Source organism: Vulpes lagopus, chromosome 2 (assembly GCF_018345385.1).
Source record: "Vulpes lagopus strain Blue_001 chromosome 2, ASM1834538v1, whole genome shotgun sequence".
Lineage (NCBI taxonomy): Eukaryota > Metazoa > Chordata > Mammalia > Carnivora > Canidae > Vulpes > Vulpes lagopus.
The window spans coordinates 145,906,704-145,932,966 of NC_054825.1; the positions used below are offsets into that span (position 1 = coordinate 145,906,704).

Here is a 26,263-nt window from a genome sequence, read left to right on the forward strand (position 1 = left end):
CAACCATAAATCTTCCTTTTGGGTTTTGTGGAACAAATTTTCTGTTTTTTCCCCCATAACCCATCTGGTTAAGCTCCTATCATTCTCAATGACATAAGATAAGGAAAGGTGAAACATGCCTGCACCTGAGGGGGTTGCCAAGGAAAAGGGATATTTTGCCCTTGGAACCTTTTCTGAATCTGTAATGACCACCATGCAGAGGGCCTGCAGGTTGCAAACATTTCAGAAGGAAATACTGGTTTATATGTAGTATTGGCCTGTCAGTTACAAGTATAAAGAATGCTGGACAGACAGTCAGGGCCCTGTGTTCAAATGCATCCTCTACCATTAGTTAACTAGGTAGGCAACCTTCACCAAGGGCTTTCTTCTCTCCTGGCTGCAGGGCTCTCATCTGTATGATGAAGCCCTCAGAGTAGATCATCCCTAAAGACCTCTCCAACTGCTGGATACTTCAGCCCCTGGCTTTGCCTGTTCTGGTGATTTCCTAGCCAAGTACCTGTTTCTTGGTCACTGTGCCATCCACAGGGTCCACATACTCAAAGCAGTCTGTCTTTGCCACACTGTAGACATGGTTTCCCACGGCGAACTGCTGGCCGATGAAGGACTTGTCTGTAACCAGGGCCTCCAGGTCCCTCATGATGTAATATGTTGTCTTGGGCTCTAGTCCTTCGTAGTCAAACCTGGGGAGGGAAGGCAGGACACAGGGTGAAGACAAACCTAATCAGAGAGCCAGTAACTGGGTGGCCCCCTCAAGATCATCGAATCATCAGTTTGGTTTTCATGGAAGAACTGCACAGAAAAGCACTGGTCCCTACTCTCTCCTACCTGGCCCATATAAGCCAGGTCCTGCACAGGAGCCAGAGAGAACTTGTAAAAATCATATCAAATCATATACTTTCTTTTAAATCCCTCCCCAAGGGCCCATCACATTGAGAACAAGACTCTAGACCCAGGCCATAAGGCACCATGGGATCCGGCCCCACCCACCCCCTCAACTTTGTCCCACTCTCACCCTTATTCTCTATGCTCCAGCCACATGGGCCTCCTGTCCAGTCCTCAAAGACATTTTGCCCTGTCCTGCCTTTGAGACTTTGCCATTGCTGTCTCTACCCTCAACATGGGATACTCTTCCCTCTGACTATTTAAATACCTGGCACAGTCTCTTCCATCACCTTTCAAACTTAGTGTCACCTCCAGAAAGAGCTCTTCTCTGACCATCCATTCAAGATACTTCCCTCTGTCTGCCCCTCTCTCACACCACTCTTAATATTTTGTTTGTGTATTTGTTTACTTATTTCTTATCTGCCTTTGTCCACAAGAACCATGAGCTCCAGGAGGGCAGAGACCTTATCTGTTTTGTTCTCTGCTGCTTCTAGTAAGTGATTTCTAAGCAGAGGGATGAAAGATGGGAGGAAGGAAGGAGAGAGAGGAATCAAGGGAGGTGAAGAGAGAAGGAGGAAGGGAACTCAATGTATCATAAATCTCTCTTGGAAACTTGGAAGAAATACCACAATTGTTCCATTTTAAAAAGGTCCTTCCAGCCAAAATCATCAAATGTAACAATGGGGCTGGGAGGTGATTAGAAAAAAAAGACTAAAAATAACACCTATCTCATTTGTTGTTGTAGGGTTAAAATACCATAATGCATATCAAGTAGTCAGTCCAGTTCCAGACACCATTGCTTAAACCTATTAATTGATTTTATTCTTAGTCACAACCACAAAGAAATTGTAGAGTATTTCCCAATGTCAGAGAGTCTTGACCAAGACCTAATAGCACACTTGGGCAGGGTGGGGTGCTCCTCGAGAAGGAAGTCCTCAAGGGGTATCTGTGCCCAAATGGCTACAGTGGGATCTCACACAGGGCTCCATGTAACCCAAGGACAGGATGTGAGTTCCCAGAAAACTGGAAGAAGGAAGACTTGCATCATTGTTACTACTTTCTCTTCACCCAAGATCTCTTAAGACTTTTAGTAAACATCAGGGTGTTAGCCAAAATGGGAAACATGGAATGATGCCATTTCTAGCAGTGGGTCCCCTGTCTCTGTATCTCTGTATCTTTAAACCTCTCCCTCCTATCCAGATGTGCCCTTTTCAGCCTCAGGAACAAAATAACCAAGAATTCTCTCAGAACATTCTCCGCAGTGGATGTGTTCTGAGCCTAAATTCTCTTTAACACTAGTCTTTTGGGGGAAGATAAAGACCCAACCAAGCCAAGAGGGGCAGGAGGCTAGGATAAGAGGATTTATTAGGATACAGAGAGGCCCTGAAAGAGAATCAGAAGTTGAGGAAATCCACTAACATGACAGATCACATTTGGTCTCTGGCTGATGGTCATCAGACCAGCCTGCCCAAATGCTCATCTTCATATACAAGCAGACTTGGGCATTTCTACCCCTTTCCTACCACGAACCATATCCCCTGACCCACCACCACAATACACTTTCAAGAAATCTTTCAATGGAGAGTTCCTTCTGGGGTCCACTCATACAAGGAAAATCATCTGGGTTCCCAGCTATGACTTTAGGCTCAGAAATAGTTAAACTAAAACTGTTTTATTATCTCTTCCTCCCCACCCCCCAAAAAACTGGATAGGAGGCATTTTATTTCACAAGGATCTCTCCACTTGTATCTGCTGGAGACTGAAAAAAGTATTTACCTTTCATTCTACCTATTGCCTCCTCCCTTTTTATCTCTGTGATCTTTTTGGACAGAAATCTGAAACATTAGTCAATGTTCTACAAGAATTTAAATCTCCATTGCATTATATTCTCTAATATGGTATTTGTTATGAACAAAGTAATTATCATGTAAGCTCTTGGCCACAAAAAAATGAACTATATTATAAATACACTTATCATAACACCATGTCTTCAAAACACTGGCAGAAAGCTAGATATTCATTGCACACATTATGAGGAACACATCCCTAACTCAAAGTGATCTCACTAAGCCAGAGATTGGCAATCATAACATATTTTATCAGGTTGGACTTTTTTGGAACTGCTTTGTGCAATAGAAAGGTTTGTTGTGCCAATTAGTTCCCTGGTATGCCAAAAAGGCCCACAAGAATCAGGATTTTTTTGGCACTTGTTAGAAATACTAGTACGTAAAACAAATTCCCACCTGCCTTGAGAGTATTTTATGATACAAGGAATAAGTTGAGGTGGTTTTCAGGCTATTACAACCTTTGTCTTCTTGACAAATGAGGAACAAAGAACATGATGGCACTGTCAGCATTTCCTAAAGTACTGCAAACTGTTTTGAGCCCTATCACAGGCTTTCTTATTCTCTGATATTTATCTAAGTAAATGAGTTTTTTAAAGAGAAGAAACAATCACCTTATAAGGGAAGTCTAAAAGATTCTTTCTGTGTCTTAAGCTCTTGAAATATAACCAAACATCCAAAGTAGTTAGCTGTTCATAAACAAAAGGAGGCACAATTTCTGTTTTCAATATGTAGAGAGACTCTGAGAATACTCAAGAATTCCTTTGTCCCATAGCTATTTTCTCTACAGTTGACATCCTTTCCTACTATTGCTTCCCTCACAATTGTGGCTTGGTACTAGGAACACAAACCTAGCATATCTAGGTATATGTTTCTAGCAGGCAACCATGCCCCCCTCCCTTACTTCAAAAACAGGAAAGTGATATAGACCCCCAATGTTGAGCTCTTAGCCAATAAGCTTTTCCCTTCCTCCCTCCCAGGATAACAATTTCTTATTCTAGTCTCCTTTCACAGGGACAAATCTTTAGCAAAATCTGGGGCTCCTGAACCATGTGGCTCCTTCAGAGGGCACCTTAGACATTGCTGGGCCATTAGTGGGAAAGTAAGACAGAGGTAAGGAGAGGATGACAAAAGCAGACCGACCTGTCACAGCTTTGTCTCTGCCTCCCTTCCTTGATAATTATGGGTGCAGAACTAATAAGCAAAGCCTCTGGTTGGACTATACAACTCTCAGGGGCACCAAAGGGCTTTTAAGGTTCTTCAGTTCAGATTCCCTCTTGGAATGGCTGCCCACCTTACAGTCACTGATGAAAATATTACAGAGGAATGTCACTAGGGGAGGGGAAATTGATGCCTTCTGGTTTGGACGTCCTTCACAGGACCCCCAACCACATCTCAGGGGCTCCAGCCTCTCTGTTCCTCAGGTCGTTCTGAATGATGCCTCCTTCTGAAGGTTCTAGTCTGCCAGTTTTCTCTAAGAGCAGTTCCCCAGGGTCCTCACCCTTCTCACCTGCAATAATAGTGGCGGCCAAATTTGGCCCAGTGATCTCGGACGATTTCCTCCACACTCTGCTTCCGGGCAGCCAGAATGGAAAGCCAGACCAAGACAGCCCAGAGGCCATCTTTTTCCCGAAGGTGATCAGAGCCTAAGAAAGAAAAAAAGTATTCTTGTATTCTTCTGAGGATCTGTTTTCTGGGTGAAAAGTAAAAGCTAAATGAACTATGAAGACCAGTTAGCAATTGAATGTTGAAATGGTTGGATATATTTATCCGTTGTGATAAATATATGTCCCATAATATGCTTGCATTTCTAAAAATTTCCAACTAAAATTCAAATTACATAAAATTACATCAAAAAATAAAATCCTGGAGGTTGTTGAAAGTATCAAAGAGCCAAGCTGACATCACATTTGCCCAGTGGTATCATTCATTCAGTCAGTATTTGGGGATCCTTAAAATATTCCAAGTGTTGGTCTAGGTGCTAGGAATACAGCAGTGAACAAGATAGCTCTTTATTTGTAAAGCTTGAATGCAAGTAGGTAGGGATAGGCAACAGAAAAGTACACAAGAGGAAAAGATGCATTAAATAATAACAAAGGCTGTGAAAAAAATAATAAACTAGGTGATAGTGTCACAGCATATGACAGCAGCAAAAACTATTACCTAGAGTAGTGTAGTTTATCTACAGCAGGGCTGGTGGTGGCTTTCCCAAAAGACATGTTCACCCACAACCTGTGAATGTGACCTTTTTTGGAGAAACAGTCTTGTAGATATAATTAAGGATCTTGAGATGAGATCATCCTGGATTATCAAGGTGGACCTTAAATCCAATGACAAGTGTTCCCCAAAGGATAAGAGAAGACACAGAGAAGAGAAATACAAAGGATTGGCTTATGTAAAGACAGAGATGAAGATTGGAATTATGCTGCCACTAGCCAGGGAACGTATGCAGCCACCAGAAGTTGAAAGAGGCAAGTAGGTCTTCTCCCCTAGAGTTTTTAGAGGAAGAATGACCACACCAACACCTTAATTTTGGATTTCTAGCCTCTAAAACTATGGGAGAATAAATTTCTGTTGTTTTAAGCCACCCAGTTTATGGTAATTTGCTATGGTAGCCTTAGGAAATGAATACAGGTAGTCGTGGTCAGCTCCACTGTGATGATGCCACTGAGCTGACAAGTGAGAGTCAGCCATGCTGAGGTGTGGGGACAAAGTATTCCAAGCCAAGGAACAGCAACTGCAAAGTCCCTAATGCAGGTAAAATTGGGAAACTTAATCCTACAGCTACTCTATAGAAAGAGAGGCAGTTCATATTGTGACATTCAAATGAATGATGAGTGCCAGCTGGACAGGTAGGCTTCTGTGCAAAAAGAACCAGAAGAAAGTATGAGAGGCCCACTTAAGCACCTGTCTGTTGGCCAACTCTAAGCTCTCTTAGAAGTGAAGGAGGCCCTGAATACAAGGCACTTGCAGCAGTGTGGGGAATATGGTGCAATGGGAAAGCATGGGAAGGCTTTGGAATGAGGGTTTGAAACCAAGCTCTGCTACTTCCCACCTGTGTGAGAAGTTGTTGCAAAGTTATTGACCTTTCTGAGCCTCGACTTCTCATCTGTAAAATGAGGATATGATCAACAATCTTGTGGAGTTGTCCTACCAATTTAACCCATTTCAGAGGGCAGGCTCGTGAGTCAGTTTGCTTATGTTCAAGTTCTAGCTCAACTACTTCCCTTTGTGTGACTTTTGCCATTCTCATCAGCAACACAGAGACGATGATGGCTCCTACCCCACAGAGTTACTGTCTGGATGAAGAGATAAAACATGATTATGTATTTAGAACACTGACTGGGTTGTCACAAGTGGTGGTTGTTGCTGTTAATCTTATCTTTGGTAATTCGCACAATAGGCCAACATGGTGCTGATTCCTTAATGCACACTGTAAAGCAGATTATTCTCGGTTATTCATATAATTTTATCCTGTGACACTAGCAATAACCATTAACATGAGAAAGGGGACTGGGACCAGGGGTGGACCATCTCTTCTTGCAATAGAGCAATGAGAATGGACAAGAGCACTCTTCAGCTTCAGGGCTATGAAACACATATAGAAAATCAAAACGGGAGATGTGATGTCGCAAAGCTGTTTAAACCTTGGAAATGGGATGAAATAATACATTCGTTAAGTTAAACATTTTTGACAACCACTCAGTGAAGCTATGAACCACTTACTCCTCTTGTAACATTGACAGTATTAAATGTTAAATGCTTTTCCTTGAAAACGAAAACACATACAACCTTGACAGGGCAGTGAAGATATTTAAAAGGAAAAATGATCAGTTTTTGGTTCTTCCTATATGCTGATCAGTGATCTGCTGATGACACTTTTAGATGTCTGGTTGCAGCTGCCTCTAGGTTGAGAGGACCCTAGGCATTAATCATCACACCATGGGGTGACTCTCATCTTATCCAGCGAACTTTTCACACTGCTACAAAAATGGAAGAAGTTTGGAAGATGCTAGGTTGGCTCCATGGCTAAGTGCCAAAAAAACAAGTCTAGGAAACCCTGCCCAGTGGGATAATTTCAAAACCTTTTGTCCTTTTATAGCTAAAAAATCACTTTTATTTATTGGCTAGAGAAAAATACTCTTTTGTTTCAAAACATGGGCTTCACATACCTTGCATTTCCAGCTGGATTACATTACCTGGAGATAGAACCATTAGGTGCTATTAACTCTGTGAGATAAGATGTCATAATTCAGTGGTAGAAGAGACATAAAGTTCTTTTAGCAGGATTTTAAAAAATCTCAACCATTTGTAGCCAACTTCATAGTAGATTTGTGAGTTCGCTTGGATATACTTGCCTACAAGTTAAACATTTGCCAAAATTCATAAGGACCAATGGTCTAATAAAATGAATTGTGAAAAAGAAAAAGAAAAAAAATAAAATGGATTGTGCTCTTCACAGCTCTTGGAGGTAGGGATAGAGACACTGAGGATATAGCATTTAGATACATTTCCATCAGATGCTCATAGTATGTTGTAGAGAGAGTTTGGAGGATACAACCTTCCTTTCAATAATTCTTTAAAGCAAATGAACTATAATGCTATATCAGTGACAGGTAAATTAAATAAGAAATGCAGAAAACACAAAGGTATCAAATGAATAAACCTCACCATAAACAGAGTAAAAACAGAGGGGAGAGATGTTTACATTATATATTACAGGCTAATATATTTCATATTTACAAATATTTTATGAGCCAAGAAAGAAAAGAAAAAGAGACACCCCCATAGAAAATCGCAGAAGGGCACAAATGGATAATTTTCAAGAGAATAATATTAATATTTAAAAACATGAACAAATCTTCAGTCTCACTGTGGTCAAAATTCATAAAATGGGGTAATATTTGGAGACTGCCAAATTAGCAAAGATCAGTTAGGAGAAGGGGAATACCTAGTACCAGTAAAGTATTAGTATAATTGTGTAGAATTTGATAACATAATTTGGCAGTAATAATCAATAGTATTTAAAATGCCACTCAGCTTTGGACCGAGCTCTTCTATTTTTTTAACCTTTTAGCCATAAAGACTGAAGTAGCTAAGGGAAGAGAGGAAAATTGGAAAAATAAAGGCTCATCGTTAAACATCAGGATAATTGTGGAAAATCCATCCAAAATCTTGTTTAGATGCTCATCCAATTTTCACAAATGGAATAAATCAGTTTTCCAAGGAGGAATTTTCAGTATGTTTTTGTAGCAAAATATATGTAGGTATGTCTATCTGTATGTGCACAGGTAAAGAAGAGGAGGACCACCTACCCACTACCAATAGTTATCTCTGAAATGATAGAATCACAGGAGTTTTCTTCTTCTTCTGATCTATTTCCAGAAGACACATGTATTTTTTCATTATAAGACAAAAAGTTGGAGATCCTTGGGTGGCTCAGCGGTTTAGTACCTGCCTTCAGCCCAGAGCATGATCCTGGAGACCTGGGATCGAGTCCTGTGTCGGGCTCCCTGCATGGAGCCTGCTTCTCCCTCTGCCTGTGTCTCTGCCTCTCTCTCTCTCTCTCTCTCTCTCTCTCCTTCTCTCTCTCTCTCTGTCTCTCATAAATAAATAAATAAAATCTTTTAAAAAAGACAAAAAGTTTTCAGTGGTGGGTAGAAGTTCCCATTTGAGGCCATTCAATTCCATTTATCAAAGAGCTAGTTGGGATATTAAAGGGATCGCTACCACTTATGAACAGGTGATGAACTTTGAACTATCAATCATCCCATTTCTTCCACTGAGTAATAGCTTTTTAGAGCATAGAGACTGAATATGACCCCCGTCCTTGTGGGTCTCACAGGACTTGCGATTAGGATTCAGGGATGTCCTGTAAGGTTTTAGTAACTAACAAAAGGTGAGAAAAGGAAGAAGATGTGCAGCTGAACTGTCAACTTTGGCCTTGGGGGAAGCTTATTTTGTAGCCTACCTTTAGCTTCACAGCAAAATGGAATGAAAAGTATGGGGAGTCCCTGATACTCCATGTCGTCACACAAATACAACTTCCCCCACCATCAACATTCCCCACTGGAGTGGGACATTTGTTATAACTGCTGAACCTACACTGACGCATGATTAATTCCTGAAGTCCATAGTTTATGCTAGGGTTCGCTCTTGGTGTACATGCAATGATTTTGACAAACATGACAAACTACTCTACTTTTTGCCATCTTCATAGTTATGCCTTTTCCAGATTATTATATAGTTGGACTCACACAGTATGGAGCCTTTGCTGTCTGGCATCTTTCACTTAGTAATACGCATTCGAGTTTCTTCCATGAATTTTCATGGCTTGATAGCTTATTTATTTTTAGCACTGAGTAATACCAGTACAATTTTTGAAGCTTGTTCCTCTGGAAACCTGGCCACCTTGTTGAGGACCTTGCCAGGAGCTTTTAGCCATATTCCCAAAGCCCAGAAGTACCACTCTCCTTGCCTTCCTCCATCCAGGCCAGCCCAGCCCAAAGATCGGAGAATCTGCCATCCCCACCCAGATACTAGAAAGAGGGCACTCAGGTCTATTTTTTTCTCATCAGAAATATCCCTATCCTCTCCTCCACTCCACTCAAATTCAACTTTGAATTTTCTCATTTTAAAACCATACTACTACTTTCAGCTAGGCAGACACCAGTAAGACTAGTGGCCTCATGAAAGATAAGGAGGAAATAAAGAGCATACTCAGTCTTAAAGGGATTGTCTTTCAATGGAAATCCCAGCATAGGCAAATCAACTCAATAAAACATCACACAAGTTCCTAACAGATTAAGTCATCTCAGCTGAGACTCAGATCAGGAAAGTCCGAACTTGTCAATTAGGAAAATAGATATCACTTGCAATTTGCTGCAGGCCCCAAGCTAAAACGGCTGTTATGATTCTTAATCCAGGCTGCAAATTAGAATCACCTAACGAACTTAAAAAAAAAAAAAAAACCAAGTACCAATGCACAGGCGTCGTTCCTGACCACTAAAATGAGAATTTTTGGCAATGGGACCCAGGCATCAGTATTTTCTTAAAGTTCCTCAAGTGATTCTCATGGGTGGCTGGGATTGAGAGCCACTATTTTAGGAGAAGAATAGTCAAAATAGGACCATGTTAGGGGCAGATTGCTTAGGGGTAGTGGATTAGGCCTCTTCCTCTATTTGTTCAAATTTGGTCCTAAATGAAAGTGACCACTGGTCTGTAGTTTGGCGGGTACCACAAGCCTTGCTCGGGTGGGTGGCTCTTGCTGAAGCATGTCAGGGATTTTCGTTTCTCCCTGCCCTTTTTGTCTGGAAAACATGTGAGGGTTTTACCAATTTTGGGGTAACCAACTCGTCCCAGTTTGCCCAAGATCTTCTATAGCAGTAAATGTCCCACTCCCCAGAAAACCTCTCAGTCCCAGGCACGCCAGGATGGGTGGTCATCTCCTAAGAAGGGCCACTCACTTAAATAGGTCCCTGATGGTTTTTAGGATTTGTGCAGGTTCAGTACATGTGGTAGCACACACCATTCCCGGAATCATAAATGACAGGAGGTATATGCCCTTGTTCTTGAAGGAGGATTACGAAGCACGATAAATTCCAAAATGGAATAGCAGCAAGGCACCAGACACTAGCTAAGTATCTCACACATCTATCATCCAATTTTCGCAACTGCATAGCTCCTTTTTTACAAATAAGAGACGGTAGTTAGACCATTTGTATGAGGTCACACAGCAACTAGTGGCCAACCCTGTGCAGTTTGACTCTGACACTGATGGACTTCGCTACAATCAGCAAGCCCAGGTACGATGGTGGTTCTCAGGGCTGCAGTACGCCAGAGAAAACACCCCATGTGGCCAAACTCAGGCAACCATCCTGAGGATGTGGGTCATGAATGTGCACTTCCTCCTTCTCATACAGTCAGGAAAAGTTGCCAATTTCCCTTTGCTTCTTTTCTCAGATCAATTCATCCTTCCTATTTACAAACAAAGTTTCCACTAGTTTGCCATGAAATTCTTCCCATCCTCTTTTCAGCCACTCAAGACAAGGATTTGTCTTTTTTTTTTTTTAAATAGTGGAGTTATAAGGGAAAATTGGGAGACACTGACTAAAGGTGAATCTGAGATTTGAAAATATGCTGTTGAATTGTGATGGATTGATTTTGGGGCTTTGCTTTTTTTCTTTTTTTTCTTTTCTTTTTTTTTTTTGATAGTCACAGAGAGAGAGAGAGAGAGGCAGAGACATAGGCAGAGGGAGAAGCAGGCTCCATGCACCGGGAGCCTGATGTGGGATTCGATCCCGGGTCTCCAGGATCGCGCCCTGGGCCAAAGGCAAGCGCCAAACCACTGCACCACCCAGGGATCCCCTTTGCTTTTTTTCATGTCTCAAATCGCTTACTTTCAGTTTTTTAAATCTTGCCCAAAAGCAAGTCTCATGGAAAAAAATCACTTTCCAATGCTTAAAAAATAAATGCTTTTAAAAAACAAATGCTCTAAAATTTTCACCAGGTGGAGAACAAAATAATTCTGTATATAAGCAGGCCAGGATATGTATATCCTGTAACAGGCCAGCTGTCTGCTCAAAAATATAGGATGGCAGTAACTGACCAGTATAGCTCATCTTGTGCTGTGGCCAACATAGATCCCAATGACTAATACTATGTGGCAATAAATTGGATGATGATGATGATGGTGGTGGTGGTGGTGATAACAACAATGACAGTCTTTAACACAAATATACTGCAGGGCATTTGACTAATACCCTAACCATGGCAATACTCAATAAGCTCCATGAGGGAAAAGTGTCTGAAATTATTCATCATTCTCTCCTTGCCCTGGCTCATAGAAGGCATCCGATAAATATCCGCTGAATGAACAAATCAATGACTGAGTGAAACTCTAGTATGTAGCTTGATCTAATTCATCAGATTCACTTCTCACTAAAAGTAGCTAGCTAACTAGAAGCAACCTGGAAGGTTATATTGGGAAAAAAAAGTGACAGATCATCCGACTGAACACTCATGTTATAAATGAGGAAACTGAGGCCCAGAAAAGTTAAGCAATCTAAGGTGGCTCAACCACATATAGAGGGGGTCAAGGTTGGAGCTAGTTTTGTCAAGTCCTAGGGTTGTGCTGTTCACATGACACCATTCTCCCAAGTTCCTCGGTATTCATCCCATTCCCATCTAAAAGAATAACCTCAGGGGAGTAAATGATCCCTCTGCCTGTCTTCAAACAGGGGTACCAGGGTCTGTGGAACCAGTGAGATTGGGCTTGAATCCTGAGTTTGTTACCTTGACCATTGGCTTGATCTTCTTCCCTAAGCCTCAGTAAGCTTTTCTGGAAAATGAAAGACCATTATGGTCCTTACTTCACTGTTGAGAAGTCTCCATGGAATAATATATAGGAGGCCCTAAGCACAGTATCTATCACTTAGGAGGTGCTCAATAAATCATACATACCAAATATCAGCAATATTTCATTAACATGTGCCCCCAGGGCAATCAAGCCATTCATCCGGACAAGGTGAAAATGTAAACAATATGGTGGCCAGCCAGCTGACACAACTCCCTCACATGAGCACACCAGCACTGGAAGGTAAGGGACAATGGGACCTCCTAACTCATACATCCCACCTGTTTTTTTGTCACGGGCGCTGATGAAAACAACATGACTCCCTGAGAACTGCTCCTTGACAGGTCATAAGTTGAACCAGAAATCTCTCCAGTGGATTTAAGGTTGGCACCACATGGCTGAGGACCTGTCACTCCAGAGTCATTACACTTTGTTTCCGTGGGGTTACCTAGTAACTAGGAGATAGCAGTTGGGGAAGCCTCCAAACACAAGTCTAAGAATTGCATCTTACATGCCAATGGATGGGCCCCCTTGTAAGAAGTCCTTTGTAGACCTTGTGGACAAAGAAACTTGGAGTCTGTCTGTGATCCTTCATCTGTGGCTAAGTACCAGGATTTCCTAGGATTCTTGGTCTCAAAGTGCCCTCGTTTAAGCATGGACACAGCCTCCGAGGCCCACTCTGCACACTCAGGTATCACACGCACCCTCTCTCACCACTTTTCAACAGCTTGGAGGATGAATTGAAGGGCCAGTGCAACTAAAACTGAGGAGGCCCCAAGAAAAGGATTTTATGTGCTGGAGACATTCTTCCCACTCCAGGTGGAGCTCTGTTTTTCCAGCACAGGGGTAAGATAGTTTGTGGAGAGCCCAGAAGGGAGTCTCAGTTTTCAGACTTTATGAGGAGGCTCTTGGGGATGCCAATCATGGCACCTCTGCACTCTGGCCTAGCCTAGATTGAATTGCACATGTGCACATAGCCTGTCTCAACTAGCTGGGCAGAGAAACTGCTCTCCCAGCACTGATAATGCTGTCACCACAGCCTTCTCACATCACATCTGCTACCCAGACAAATTTACACAAATTGGCCATGAATAGGAGAAAGAAATGTGATAGAACCTCAATAATCTGCAATTCACGTGTCCATAGGCCTCTTTCTCTGCCCTAGAGAACAGTCAAATGTAGAGTTAGTGATCATCTAGATAGGGAATTGGCTAAAGTTTTCCTTTATTTCATCTTTTTAAAAATATACAATATTTAGTGAAATCATTATATAAAAAAGGGACAGTTAAATCTATTCAATATTTGTTCAACAGCAGTCCTGTGAACCCAGTCTTGAGTTAGGAGGTACGTAGGTCACGTGTAAAATATAAACAAAGGAAAAAGCATGGTTGTGAAAAATGTTATAAATTATATAACTAGTAGGGGAAATAAAATGTCCTTTCATAAAGCAACTGGAGAATAAGTCAATAATATAAAACATAAGACTATACAGCAGAGAATGCCTATGTTGAAGGCTGTACGAATTCAGTACACACAAAAGATCCCTAAAGCTAGAACCTGGCCCACTATTGAACATGTGGCTCTTTACAGGTAATTGTCAGAAACCACACACACAGGAAATGAACAGGTAAATAAAACAAATTACAAATCCTTAACAGTACTTCAAATTTAAAATCTCATTAACACAGACTTTGGGAAGGAATCTTCCTAGAAGCACTTTGTTAGCTATTTTTAAAAGATTTTATCTATTTATTCATGAGAGATACACAGAGAGAGAGAGGCAGAGACATAGGCAGAGGGAGAAGCAGGCCTCCTGTGGGGTGCCTGATGCGGGACTGGATCCCAGGACCCCAGGATTGTGACCTGAGCCAAAGTCAGATGCTCAACCACTGAGCCACCCAGGCGCCCCAACTTTGTTAGCTATTAATTTGAGCTAATAACTGCATGATGACTGAAAATATTAAAACTTTAGTTTAAATTTTATGTAACTCTGATTTTACTATAATTCATAACATCCCTCCTCACTCCCTTCCAATTGGTCTATATTTGTGTGGGTGGGTTTGTCTTTATAAATCCTCCCAAATCCTGGGATAGAAATGTCCAGATCTCCATAAATATATCGACTCAAAAATGCCAAAAATATAACTACTGATAATGCAAAAATAGCAAAATGGAAATTCTTTGTTTCTTCCTTATTACTTTTCTTCTATCCATCCACTTTCCATCCATCTTTCCAGCCTTCCTTCATTTCCTCTTCTACCTTAACTTACCCCCATTCTATCATCCCTCCCTCTATCCTTCCATCTATCCAGCAAATAGTTACTCAAGACCTGCCATATATCAAATAAATAGAGCTGAACAAAATAGTCATGGCCCTTGTCCTCAGGGCATTGATGATTTCTGCACAGCAAGCAGAAGGATCTAACCAATCTCAAAAATTTGAAATTTCTTGTGACATGGAATGCATGCATACACTTGGTCTCTCCCTTTTGTACTAGAGACTGGGCAGATGTAAAAATAGCCAGCTTCAAGAGTACCAGGCTGTGCTCCAAAATCGACAGTGGAAAAAGTTGGTGTGACAATGATGGACAAGTCATGTTGGTGCCAGGAGACCTGGATTCAATTCCAAATCTTCAGAGAGAGATGGACATATACAGAAGGTTTAGCAATGCCCTGACACATACTAAGTGCTCATTCAAAGAGATTATTATTGTGAAAAACTCAGCAGAGAGTACTTTCTTGTCATGTTGCTTGATTTTATTCAACACATTTGTATGGCTATTAACATGAGCTTTTTAAGAATACGTGATAAAAGTAATAGTAATACTCAAGGTGCTGGTTAAGCTTAGAGTTCATCCAGGCTTTCACAAACCCACCAATTCTTCAGTGTTGCCTGTAAAGGAAGACTCTTTGGGCTGTGACAATTCATACAGTCCCAAAATGGTATGACTTAGAAAACTGATGTCAATGATGGAAACCAGAAGAGCGTCATCCACCAATGTCAAACTGCCTCCCCCCACCCCAAAAAAAGGAACTTCAACATTTTTGGTTTATAGATCTAAGGTTTAGCTGTTTCATATATCCTCTTTTGTGTATGGGAACAAGTCCAGATCCCTTCAAATTTGGAACCTTAGAAAAGTAGCCAGAATGCCATTTAGATGACCAGTTTTCTTCTTTTTAGATCTGAGAATTTATAAAACCTTCTTTCTCTCTGTAAGGTAGTTTTCCAAGGCTCTTCCCAGGAAGTAGGTGAATACCTGGTCCTAGCACAAAAGATGATCTGGCTTCTTAAGTGATTTTGGTTCTTTGACAGAACCATAAATACAGGTTTCCTATTGTTCAGGACCTGAACCTTTCCTAGGAGAGAAGTCTGAACTCTGATCCTATAATTGGCTTATTACCTTGGAAAGTTCTAGGAGCTCAAGAAGCTGGCAAGGGAAACTTCCACTCAGGATATATCTTGCCTGTCTTGGAAAAAAAGCTTGACATTTTTAAGCCCGAGTCAGATCCATATTTTCAAGCTTTCTTGGCACTCAACAATGCATTCCTAGTTGGTACACAGCTTCATGCCCCAGGGACGCGGGAAAAGGCCTCCACTCAAGAAAGCTTGGGTACATTTTAGGAGCACTTCCCCAGTTTCAGATCTAAAACCTTTCCATCTGTCCTTTCCACTTTCTCTTCCCTTAGTGAGCTCACCTGCCAATGAAAATCATATTTCAAGGTAGATAGGGAGCTCCTATAATCAGCTGACTTTTACAGATTAGAACTGGGGGTCACAGAGGTCATGAGGCTTGACCTTGAAGCTGGCAGTTAAGAATTTTGAACGTACTCATCAGCCTCATGTTTCTGGGCCTCTGGACTTCCCATACCATATGCCATGGCACCTCAAGGATACTCTCTTTACCACTTTCTTTTTTTTTTTTATTTCTTAAAGATTTTATCTATTTATTCATGAGAGACACACAGAGAGAGGCAGAGACACAGGCAGATGGAGAAGAAGGCTCCCTGCAGGGAGCCCAATGTGGGACTTGATCCCAGGACCCCAGGATCACACCCTGAGCCAAAGGCAGACACTCAACCACTGAGCCACCCAGGTGCCCCTCTCTACCACTCTCAATGAAAAAAAAAAAAAAACACAAAAACCTGGTTTTCACCAGAGCAATATTTCCTACTTCTGAATGCACATCAAAATCATACAGGGGGACCCTGGGTAGCACAGTTGGTTGAGTGTCTGAATCTTGGTTTTGGCTTGGGTTGTGATCTGAGTCATGAGATCAAGCCCTGCATGGGGCTCCAAGCTCAGTGAGGAGTCTGCTAAAATTTCTCTCTCCCTCTCCCTCTGTCCCTTTTTGTGCTTGCTCACACTTTCTCTCTCAAATAAATAAATAAATAAATAAATAAATAAATCTTTTTTTAAAAAAAATCACACAATACTTATATAAAATGCAGATTTTTCAGGCTGGGCCCTTCCAGAGATTCCAAGTAAGGATAGGATAGAAAACATGTATATTTTTAGCAAGTTTCCCAGGCAATTCTGACACACCAGCTCAGCGCTACTCAGGAACTGGCACTAAAGCCCAGAATAAGAGCAGAATGAAGCTATTTTTCTCCTTGCAAGACTCAGTGGTCCAGCTTTGCTTGCCTTCTAATAGTCCTTTACTATTGAGTGTCTGAAAGATGGAGTTAATCACTTCTTTCATCGGAAAAGACTGATGATCAGCACACAGTGTAAGGCAGGAGACCAGTCTTTAAGTTCAATGGTAAGGTAATTCAAGTGGGGACCTTTGCTAAGCCCTGAGGCCCTGCGTGAGTCACTCAACTACTTCTTGGGCTCAGGAGCTTCATCTGTCAAATCAGGCTAATAAAGCAAATGTTACCTGAACCTGAAGAACAGTGAAAGACATTACCTGGTACTCCTTTAAAGGAAAATGATAAACAAGTAAAAATGGTGAGACTTTTAAAATTCCCTCCTAGGCCAACCTACAAGTTGCCATTAGCATCACTGTCTGAGAGCAAAGTTTGCTGAAAGGTATCTGCAAGCAGATCTCCCTCCAATGCAGACCATGGTCCCCTAGGTCCCCGTGAATCATGTACCCATGTCAAAGCTAGACAGGTGAAGGGCTTCACAAACTGTCCCCTGCTCACTTATATCTCTGGCACTTCTTCTTGATAATCCCTCCTCTAACCTACCCTATATGTTAGTAAACTTTGGCCCATGGACCAAATTTGGACTTAGGTTTATTTTTGTAAATAAATTTTTATTGAGGGTCTCCTGGGTGGCTCCGTGGTTAAGCATCTGCCTTTGGCTCAGATCATAATCCCAGGGTTCTGGGACTGAGTACCGCATCAGGCTCCCAGATGGGAGCCTGCTCCTCCCTATGCCCATGTCTCTGCCTCTCTCTGTGTGTCTCTCTCATATATCAATCAATCAATCAATCAATATTTTTAAAAATAAAAATAAATTTTTATTCAAACACTGCCATTCTCATTCAGACATATTATCTATGGCTGCATTTGTGCTACAATGGCAGAGCTGAGTCTGAAAGAGACAGTACGTATTCTCTTGGTCTGCAAAACCCAAAGTATTTATTATCCAACCCTTTACAGAAAAAGTTTGCTCACCTCTGTCTGCTTTTTCAGACATTTTTGGCCATCACCCACAATAAACACACTTGACAATGAGACCTAGTACACACATAGATACTTGTGTGTGCATTTATATATACATATTTCTCAGAATAACATTACCTTTACTAAACACAATACATTCTAAGAGGTTTCTGGTCTAATCAATTTGTTTTTCAAAAGTTGCTCATGACATTTAATTAATCTCATGACCCCAGAGGAGTCTTGATTTAGAAAATACTGCTTTAGACAAACTGAACAACTGGCTACTTGCAACACATGTCCCCTGCTCTCCAACCTCTATTTCTTTCTTGGCATTGTTCCCTCCATCTGGCATGGTCCAGTCCTTTCATCTCTAAGTATACAAATCCTTCCCATTCTCTAAGAACCAGCCCACTTTCCATCCCTTTCCTGAAATCTGCTTTGAACCGCCAGTCCCAAAGCATTTTTCTCATCTCTCACAGCATTTTTTCTATTCCTCTACTATAGAAACTTAAGGTTTCTGTGTCATAAAACAGTCATCTATGCATCTTTCTAATGATGTATCCAAAGATCTTGAGTTCCTTAAGAGTACATCATAGCATTTTGTATTCTAAGTATCATGCAGTATAATATCCTGTACTCTGTAAATACTGAATAAGTGTTTATTAAATTGAAGTAAGCAAATATTTGTTACTAATGGTATAATATGGTTTATGCATGTAATATTTTATCCTGCAATGTTAAAGCCTATAAATATATGATATATTGTAATGCTCAATAAATGCTTCTAAAGACAAAGAGAGAGGGAGGGATAACCTGAGCTTACCACTTTCCATTCCACTGCTAGATCTGTGTTATTTTAATAACCAGAAGAAGAATTAGTATAAATAAATATAATCCATGATTTTTTGAGTCACAGTCACTGGTTTAGACATGTAGAATACCAAAAAGGCAGGAGCCTGTTGTATGTGTTAGGGCCTCAACAGGAAGAAGGTATCACACTGGACTGACTCTGGACTAACCTTAGCACAACTACCAGCCATACATTCTGAATCTAAACAGTAGCACTTGAGAGAGCTTGATATGGTCACTCCTTTCCCAAGGAAACAAAAATACACAACACCTACCCACTAGAGTGGGTAAGGAAGAAAATTCTCCAGAACAAAATTTCTTTAGGAATCCTGAAATATCTCAAAATGCTATCTTATAACCAGTTAAAGTGGTTTTACTATATTCTGTTTAAGCATAGCCAAACAGGACTTATTTTCAGGAATTCAAGGATGGTTTGATATCAGCAAATCAATCATATTTCATTACATTCATAATAAAAGAGAAAGAAAGACTACCATATCACTAGATTCTGAAAGGACACCTGAAAAATCCAGCAACTGTTTCTAACAAGGTTCCGAGTAAAATGAAAATAGGAAAAAAATACATAGACCTGATAAAGATTTCACCAACATTAAAAAGCAATCACCAGGGCACCTGGTTAGCTCAGTCGGTTGAGTGTCTGACTCTTTCTCAATTTCTCTCAAGTCATGATCGCAGTGTCATGAGATCAAGCCCAGGATAGGGCTCCTCATTCAGCATGGAATCTGCTTGAGATTCCCTCTCCTTTTACCCCTCTCCCTCCCAAATGAATAAAATATTTTTAAAATTTTTTGAAAATCAATCACCAAAACAGACAGTAAAATATTAAGTCCATTTCCATTAAAATCATGAATTATCACAATTAGTGTTATACCTAATGCAATAAGAATATGAAATAAAGGGTGTAAATATTAGAAAAGGAAACATAAAAAATCTTTTAGTCACAAATTATATGACCATTTACCTTTTAAAAATCACAAGAGATTATAATTTTTAGAAAAGAAAATGCTGTAATTAATACTAGAATGTGCTAAGGTGGTTGCAAAGAAGAGAAAAGGCATATTAATCAATAGCTTCTCCTTATGTAAGCACCAAAGATTTTAGAAAGAAAAATGGGAATATCAACATTAAAATCAAAGCTTTATAGGACATATGACACAATTTCCTTAGTTAATAAATTAGACAAAGAACATGTGAAAGGGAGATTTGCAGGTAAAAAGATACTTAGGAGACATCAACCAGTTATAGAGTAAAATCTTTTGGATCCCAAATGGAGAAAAACTATCAAGGAAGGAGTGAGAATAGGAGAAATTATTTAAAAATTACTCTTGGAATTCTACTTCTGCATTTCTCTTTGGGGTATGGAAATCTATAAGAGAATACCATTCCTTTCCCAGTAATAAGCAAAGGCCAGGAAACTTACAAAATCATAGCTTTTCTTGAACTCATTAGAAATATGAAGTCATAAGGCAATAAAGTAAGTATATTCCAAAAAGTGACAGGCCCCTTCAAGGAGAAACAGGACACAAAACCATCTCCCCTTCGGTAGATCAGAGAAAAAGAGGATGCTTCCATACAAGTAAAAAATAAGTTGCTTAAAAGTTTCAAAAATTGTTAAAGGCCAAGTATAGATTATCATATTAGTCTAAAATTGCTTGGAGTCCTGAATATAAGGAACACATTTCAAGTTATTTCCCACAAACCTTCACTGGGTGCTTATAGAAAAGATTGGAAACAGAGAAGGAGACTTTCTGGTGCTGGCATGCAGGCAATGATCAGTTGCTGAAAGACAAGCATGAAGCCCTTCCAGCTCCCCAAATCCTTCTTTGATAGAAAACAAAAGGCTTAAAGTTTTGGATGTATGACTTGCAAACTTTCTCATCCTAAGAGTCCATGCAAAAATCCATTGCTAATGAAATAGGGATTGAAGTAAAAACCCTCTGCCCTTGGAAATAGCATAGGTAGCAAACACCAATACTAAGCAGATGTCTGCTGCCACTGGAGAAGGGTCAAGCACCTGACCATTGAGGTCTATCTTGTATCACAGACATGCAGTAACTTTGAAAGCTGCAGATGAAATAGACACACTGAAAAATCTCTTCTAGCACCCTTTGCTTTTGGCACACAGTAAAAATATACCACTTCTGGAAGAATTTGAACCCTATGCAACACTAAAAATTATAATAAAAACAATAAAATCCAAGCCCGGTTCAACCCCTGACTACATTAATTTAACCTTGCACAGTAGTGGCCTGATAAAAGAGGTGTGCCCATTTCTGTGTATAAATACTGCTTACCCGAGTCTCTACTATTCTTATATACATACTGTTCAGCATTCAATGAAAAATCGTGAGATGCATAAAAAGCAAGAAAGAGTAAGCCACTGCTTTATCAAGAAATAAAACAATCAAGAGAACCAGAATCAGAGATAAACCAGATTTTAGAAATAACAGGGAGGGAGTTTGGAATAACTATGTTTGAATGTTAAAATGATCCAATGGAAAAGATAAGCAACATATATAAACATATGGAGAGTTCTTTCACCGAGATAAAAACTATAGGAAGAGTTAAAGAGAAATGCTAGACATAAAAAAGAATATCAGAGATGAAGAATTCCTTCATTAGGCTCACCAGAAGATTGAACACAGCTAAGGAAAGAATGATTTAAAGACAATGACAATAGACACTATCTAAACTGAAACACAAAAGAAAAAGGAAAACCAAACAAACAGAACGTGTAAAGAGCTCTGAGACAGCATATGGTCACAAATCAACTAACGTGTATAATCAAAACCCCAGAAGAAGAGAGAGACAATGGGGAAGGAGAAATATTTAAAAAGGCAATGGTTGAGAATTTTCTAAAATTAATGAAAGACAATAAGCAATATATCCAAGAATCCCTAAAACCCCAAGCAAGGTTAAAAAAAAAAAACTAGATATATTATCATTAAACTGTTGAAAACAAAACATAAAAAGAAAATATTGAAGGCAGCCGGAGGTAGAGGTTGGGAAGAGTTTAAACATAGAGGAACAAGGACATGAACTGAAGCATCCTTCTTGGAAAATATGCAAGCCAGAAGACAATGAAATAACATCTTTAAAATACTGAAAAAAGAATAATTCTTAATATGTTAGGTGTGACAATGGTAATGTGGTATTATATATTTTTTTCTCAATAGCTCTTAATGATTCACACTAGGGCTTGTTTCACACACTAGGGAGGGACACTCACCTTGCAGATGAAGGTAAAGATAAAGTAAGACTGATCATGAGTTGATGAAGATTGAAACTAGGTGATAGGCCCATGGAAATTCAATATGATATAGTCTCTACTATCATAACATTTTTTTAAGGGGCACCTGTGTGGTTCAGTGGTTGAGCGTCTGTCTTCAACTCAGGGCATTATCCTGGGGTCCTGGGATCGAGTCCTGCATTGGGCTCCCTGCACAGAGCCTTCTTCTCCCTCTGCCTATGCCTCTGCCTCTCTCGTTGTATCTCTCATAAATAAATAAATAAAATTTTAGAAGAAAAAAATTTTTAATTGCCATAATAGATAATTTTGTAAAGAAATGGAAACTTTAAAATATTTTTTATTTGAGTACAGTTGACACACAATGTTACATTAGTTGCAGGTATACAACATAGTGATTCAACTTCTCTATACATAATGTAATGCTCACCACAAGTGTAGCTACTATCTGTCACCATATAACACTAGCAATACCATTGACTATATTCCCTGTGCTGTGCCTTTCATTCCCATGACTTATTCATTCCATAACTAGAAACCTGGATCTCCTACTCCTCTTCACTTATTTTGCCTATCTCTCCCCCCACCCCCATTGGCAACCGTCAGTTTTTTTCTTTGTATTTAAGAGCCGATTTTTGTTTGTCTCTTTTTTCTTTGTTCATTTTTTTGTTGTTGTTCCTTAAATTCCACATATGAGTGAAATCATACATTACTTGTTCTTCTCTACTGATCTATTTGACTTAGTGCTCTACCCTCTGGGTCCATCCATATTGCTGCAAATGGCGAGATCTCATTCTTATTGTGGCTGAGTAATATTCCACTGTGTATATATACCACATTTTCTTCTTTTTAATTTAAAAAAATTTTTTTATTGGAGTTCAATTTGCCAACATATAGGATAGCACCCAGTGCTCATCCCGCCAAGTGCTCCCCTCAGTGCCCATCACCCAGTCACCCCCACCCCCCACCCACCTCCCTTTCCACTACCCCTTCTTTGTTTCCCAGAGTTAGGTGTCTCTCGTGTTTTGTCACCCTCACTGACATTTTCACGCATTTTCTCTCATTTCCCCTTTATTCCCTTTCACTAATTCTTATATTCCCCAAATGAATGAGATCATATAATGTTTGTCCTTCTCCGATTGACTTATTTCACTCAGCATAATACCCTCCAGTTCCATCCACGTCGAAGCAAATGGTGGGTATTTGTCGTTTCTAATGGCTGAGTAATATTCCATTGTATACATAGACCACATCTTCTTTATCCATTCATCTTTCGATGGACACCGAGGCTCCTTCCACAGTTTGGCTATTGTGGACATTGCTGCTAGAAACATCGGGGTGCAGGTGTCCCAGTGTTTCACTGCATCTGTATCTTTGGGGTAAATCCCCAGCAGTACAATTGCTGGGTCATAGGGAAGTTCTATTTTTAACTCTTTGAGGAACCTCCACACCATTTTCCAGAGTGGCTGCACCAGTTCACATCCCACCAACAGTGAAAGAGGGTTCCCCTTTCTCCACACCCTCCACACCTTTATTGAAGAGACTGTCCTTTGTCCAGTGGATAGTCTTTCCTGCTTTGTCGAATATTAGTTGACCATAAAGTTGAGGGTCCACTTCTGGATTCTCTATTCTGTTCCATTGATCTATGTGTCTGTTTTTGTGCCAGTACCACACTGTCTTGATGGCCACAACTTTGTAGTACAACCTGAAATCTGGCATTGTGATGTCCCTGGCTCTGGTTTTCTTTTTTAATATTCCCTTGGCTATTCAGGGTCTTTTCTGATTCCACACAAATCTTAAGATGATTTGTTCCAACTCTCTGAAGAAAATCCATGGTATTTTGATAGGGATTGCATTAAATGTGTAAATTTCCCTGGGTAGCATTGACATTTTCACAATATTAATTCTTACAGTCCATAAGCATGGAGTATTTTTCCATCTCTTTGTGTCTTCCTCTATTTCTTTCAGAAGTGTTCTGTAGTTTTTAGAGTATAGGTCCTTTACCCCTTTGGTTAGGTTTATTCCTAGGTATCTTATGCTTTTGGGTGTAATTGTAAATGGGATTGACTCCTTAATTTCTCTTTCTTCAGTCTCATTGTTAGTGTATAGAAATGCCACTGATTTCTGGGCATTGATTTTGTATCCTGCCACACTGCCGAATTGTTGTGTGAGTTCTAGCAATCTTGGGGTGGAGTCTTTTGGGTTTTCTATGTACAGTATCATGTCATCTGGGAAGAGGGAGAGTTTGACTTCTTCTTCGCCAGTTTGAATGCCTTTTATTTCTTTTTGCTGCCTGATTGCTAAGGCTAGGACTCTAAGGACCTCTAGTACTATGTTGAATAGCAGTGTATACCATATTTTCTTTATCCATTCATCTATGGGTAGATGTTTGGGTGATTTTGCTTTTTGTCTATTCATTTGTTTTTTAGATTCTACATATGAATGAAATCATATTTATTTATGTTTCTCAGTCTGACATTTCACTTGGCATAATGCTCTTTAATTCTGTCCATGTTGTTTCACATAGAATAATTTCATCCTTTTTATGGCTGTGTAATATTCCAACACACACACACACACACACACACACACACACACACCTGACATCTTCCTTATCCATTCATCTGTCAATGGTCACTTAGTTGCTTCCATATCTTAGCTATTGTAAATAATGCTGCAATGAACATAGAGGTGCATATATCTTTTCAAATTAGCATTTTCATCTTCTTTGGGTAAATACCCACCATGGACAAAAAAAACACTTCAAATGGATTAAAGAACTGAAACCATAAAAATGCGACATTGGCTACAGCAACATTTTTCTAGATATGTCTCCTAATGCAAGGGAAACAAACACAAAAATAAGCTATTGAGGCTACAGAAAAATAAAAAGTGTTTGCACAGGAAAGGAAACCATGAACAAAATGAAAAAGGCAACCTACTGAATGGGAGAAGATATTTGCAATAATATGTCTAATAAGGGGTTAATATCCAAAATATATAAAGAACTTACGCAACTCAACACCAAAAAACCCCCAAACAATCTGATTTTAAAATGGGCAGAGGACCTAAATAGACATTTTCCAAAGAAGTACAGATGGCCAACAGACACATGAAAGAATACTCAACATCACCAATCATCAGGGAAATGCAAATCAAAACCACAATGAGATACCACCTCACACCAGTCAGAATGACTAAAATCAACAACATTCAAAAAAACAGGTGTTGGTGAAGATGTGGAGAAAGGGGAACCCTTGTGCAATGTTGGTGGAAATGTAAACTGGTAGAGTCATTGTGGAAAATAGTGTAGAGGTTCAACAAAAAATTCAAAATAGAATTACCATATTATCCAAAACTGGAGTTTTTTTTAAAAAAAAGAAAAAAATGGACATAAGAGATGAATGTATGATAGCACATATCCCACCAGGTTTCTCTGATTTTTTCTCTAATTATCTCTTCCTGTAGCCTTTGATTCACAGTGGGGTCATAGGCCTCCAAACTGGGGTCACTCAGTGCTGCAGCCACAGCCACCCTCTCCAGTGACATCACCCCAGCAAAACCTACCAGTGCCAAAACTCTCTTCTCCACACAGAGAGCATCGTCCCGAGTCCATCAGATTTGAGAAAAATCTCCATCCTGCTGGGGTCTCATATACAGGGACCTTCATTGATTTGGCCACTCTGAAAAATTAAATTCAAAGCAACAGTCAACTCATGTATCTCTTTTCCTTTCTTTTATCAGCACAGAAGGAAATCTTTAGAACTTAATAACTCCATAACTAGATTTCAGAACATTCTGGACAGTGTTGACATTTTTCAGGATGTTAAGCCATAGGCAGAAAATGGTATATAGTCTATTCCAGTGGTTCTTAGTTTTGCTCTTCCCATAATATAGAAAATATTAAGTTAATGTATAGGATATTCTCAGATATCTGTTTCCTTTCTATTAATGTTCCTTTATCTTCAGGGTAAGATCCTACTTTGGGATCTCAGAATCTTTTTTTAAAAGATTTTATTTATTTATTCATGAGAGACACACAGAGAGAGAGAGAGAGAGAGAGAAAGAGAGAGAAAGAGAGAGAGAGGCAGAGACACAGGCAGAGGGAGAAGCAGGCCCCATGCAGGGAGCCTGATGCAGGACTTGATCCCGGGACTCCAGGATCACTCCCTGGGGCGAGGGCAGGTGCTAAACCACTGAGACACCCAGAGATCCCCTCTCAGAATCTAAATTAAGAGGGAGTTTGGGTACAAACACTTTGGAATATTGTTTGACAATATCTATTAAAGATGAATATGCACATATCTCATGAATCAGCAATTCACCTCCTAGAAATTACTATTAACATGTAGTAGACACTGTGGTGTACATCTCTGCTTCACTGTCCACACACACACACACACACACACACACACACACAGTAGGACTTTTAGGATTGGAATACTCATTCTACCA

General features: G+C 40.0%; 1 protein-coding gene across 1 annotated transcript in view; it reads right to left on the reverse strand.

Annotated features, from left to right (window-relative positions):
* Positions 1-26,263, reverse strand: part of PGM5 (phosphoglucomutase 5) — a 190,814-nt gene that overhangs the window by 50,538 nt on the left and 114,013 nt on the right. Inside the window, exons 7-9 of the mRNA XM_041743579.1 lie at positions 25,376-25,491; positions 4,237-4,372; positions 497-680 (exon numbers count right to left, since the gene is read on the reverse strand). Of these exons, the coding sequence (XP_041599513.1) occupies positions 497-680; positions 4,237-4,372; positions 25,376-25,491 (436 nt within the window). The remainder of the gene's footprint in view (positions 1-496; positions 681-4,236; positions 4,373-25,375; positions 25,492-26,263) is intronic.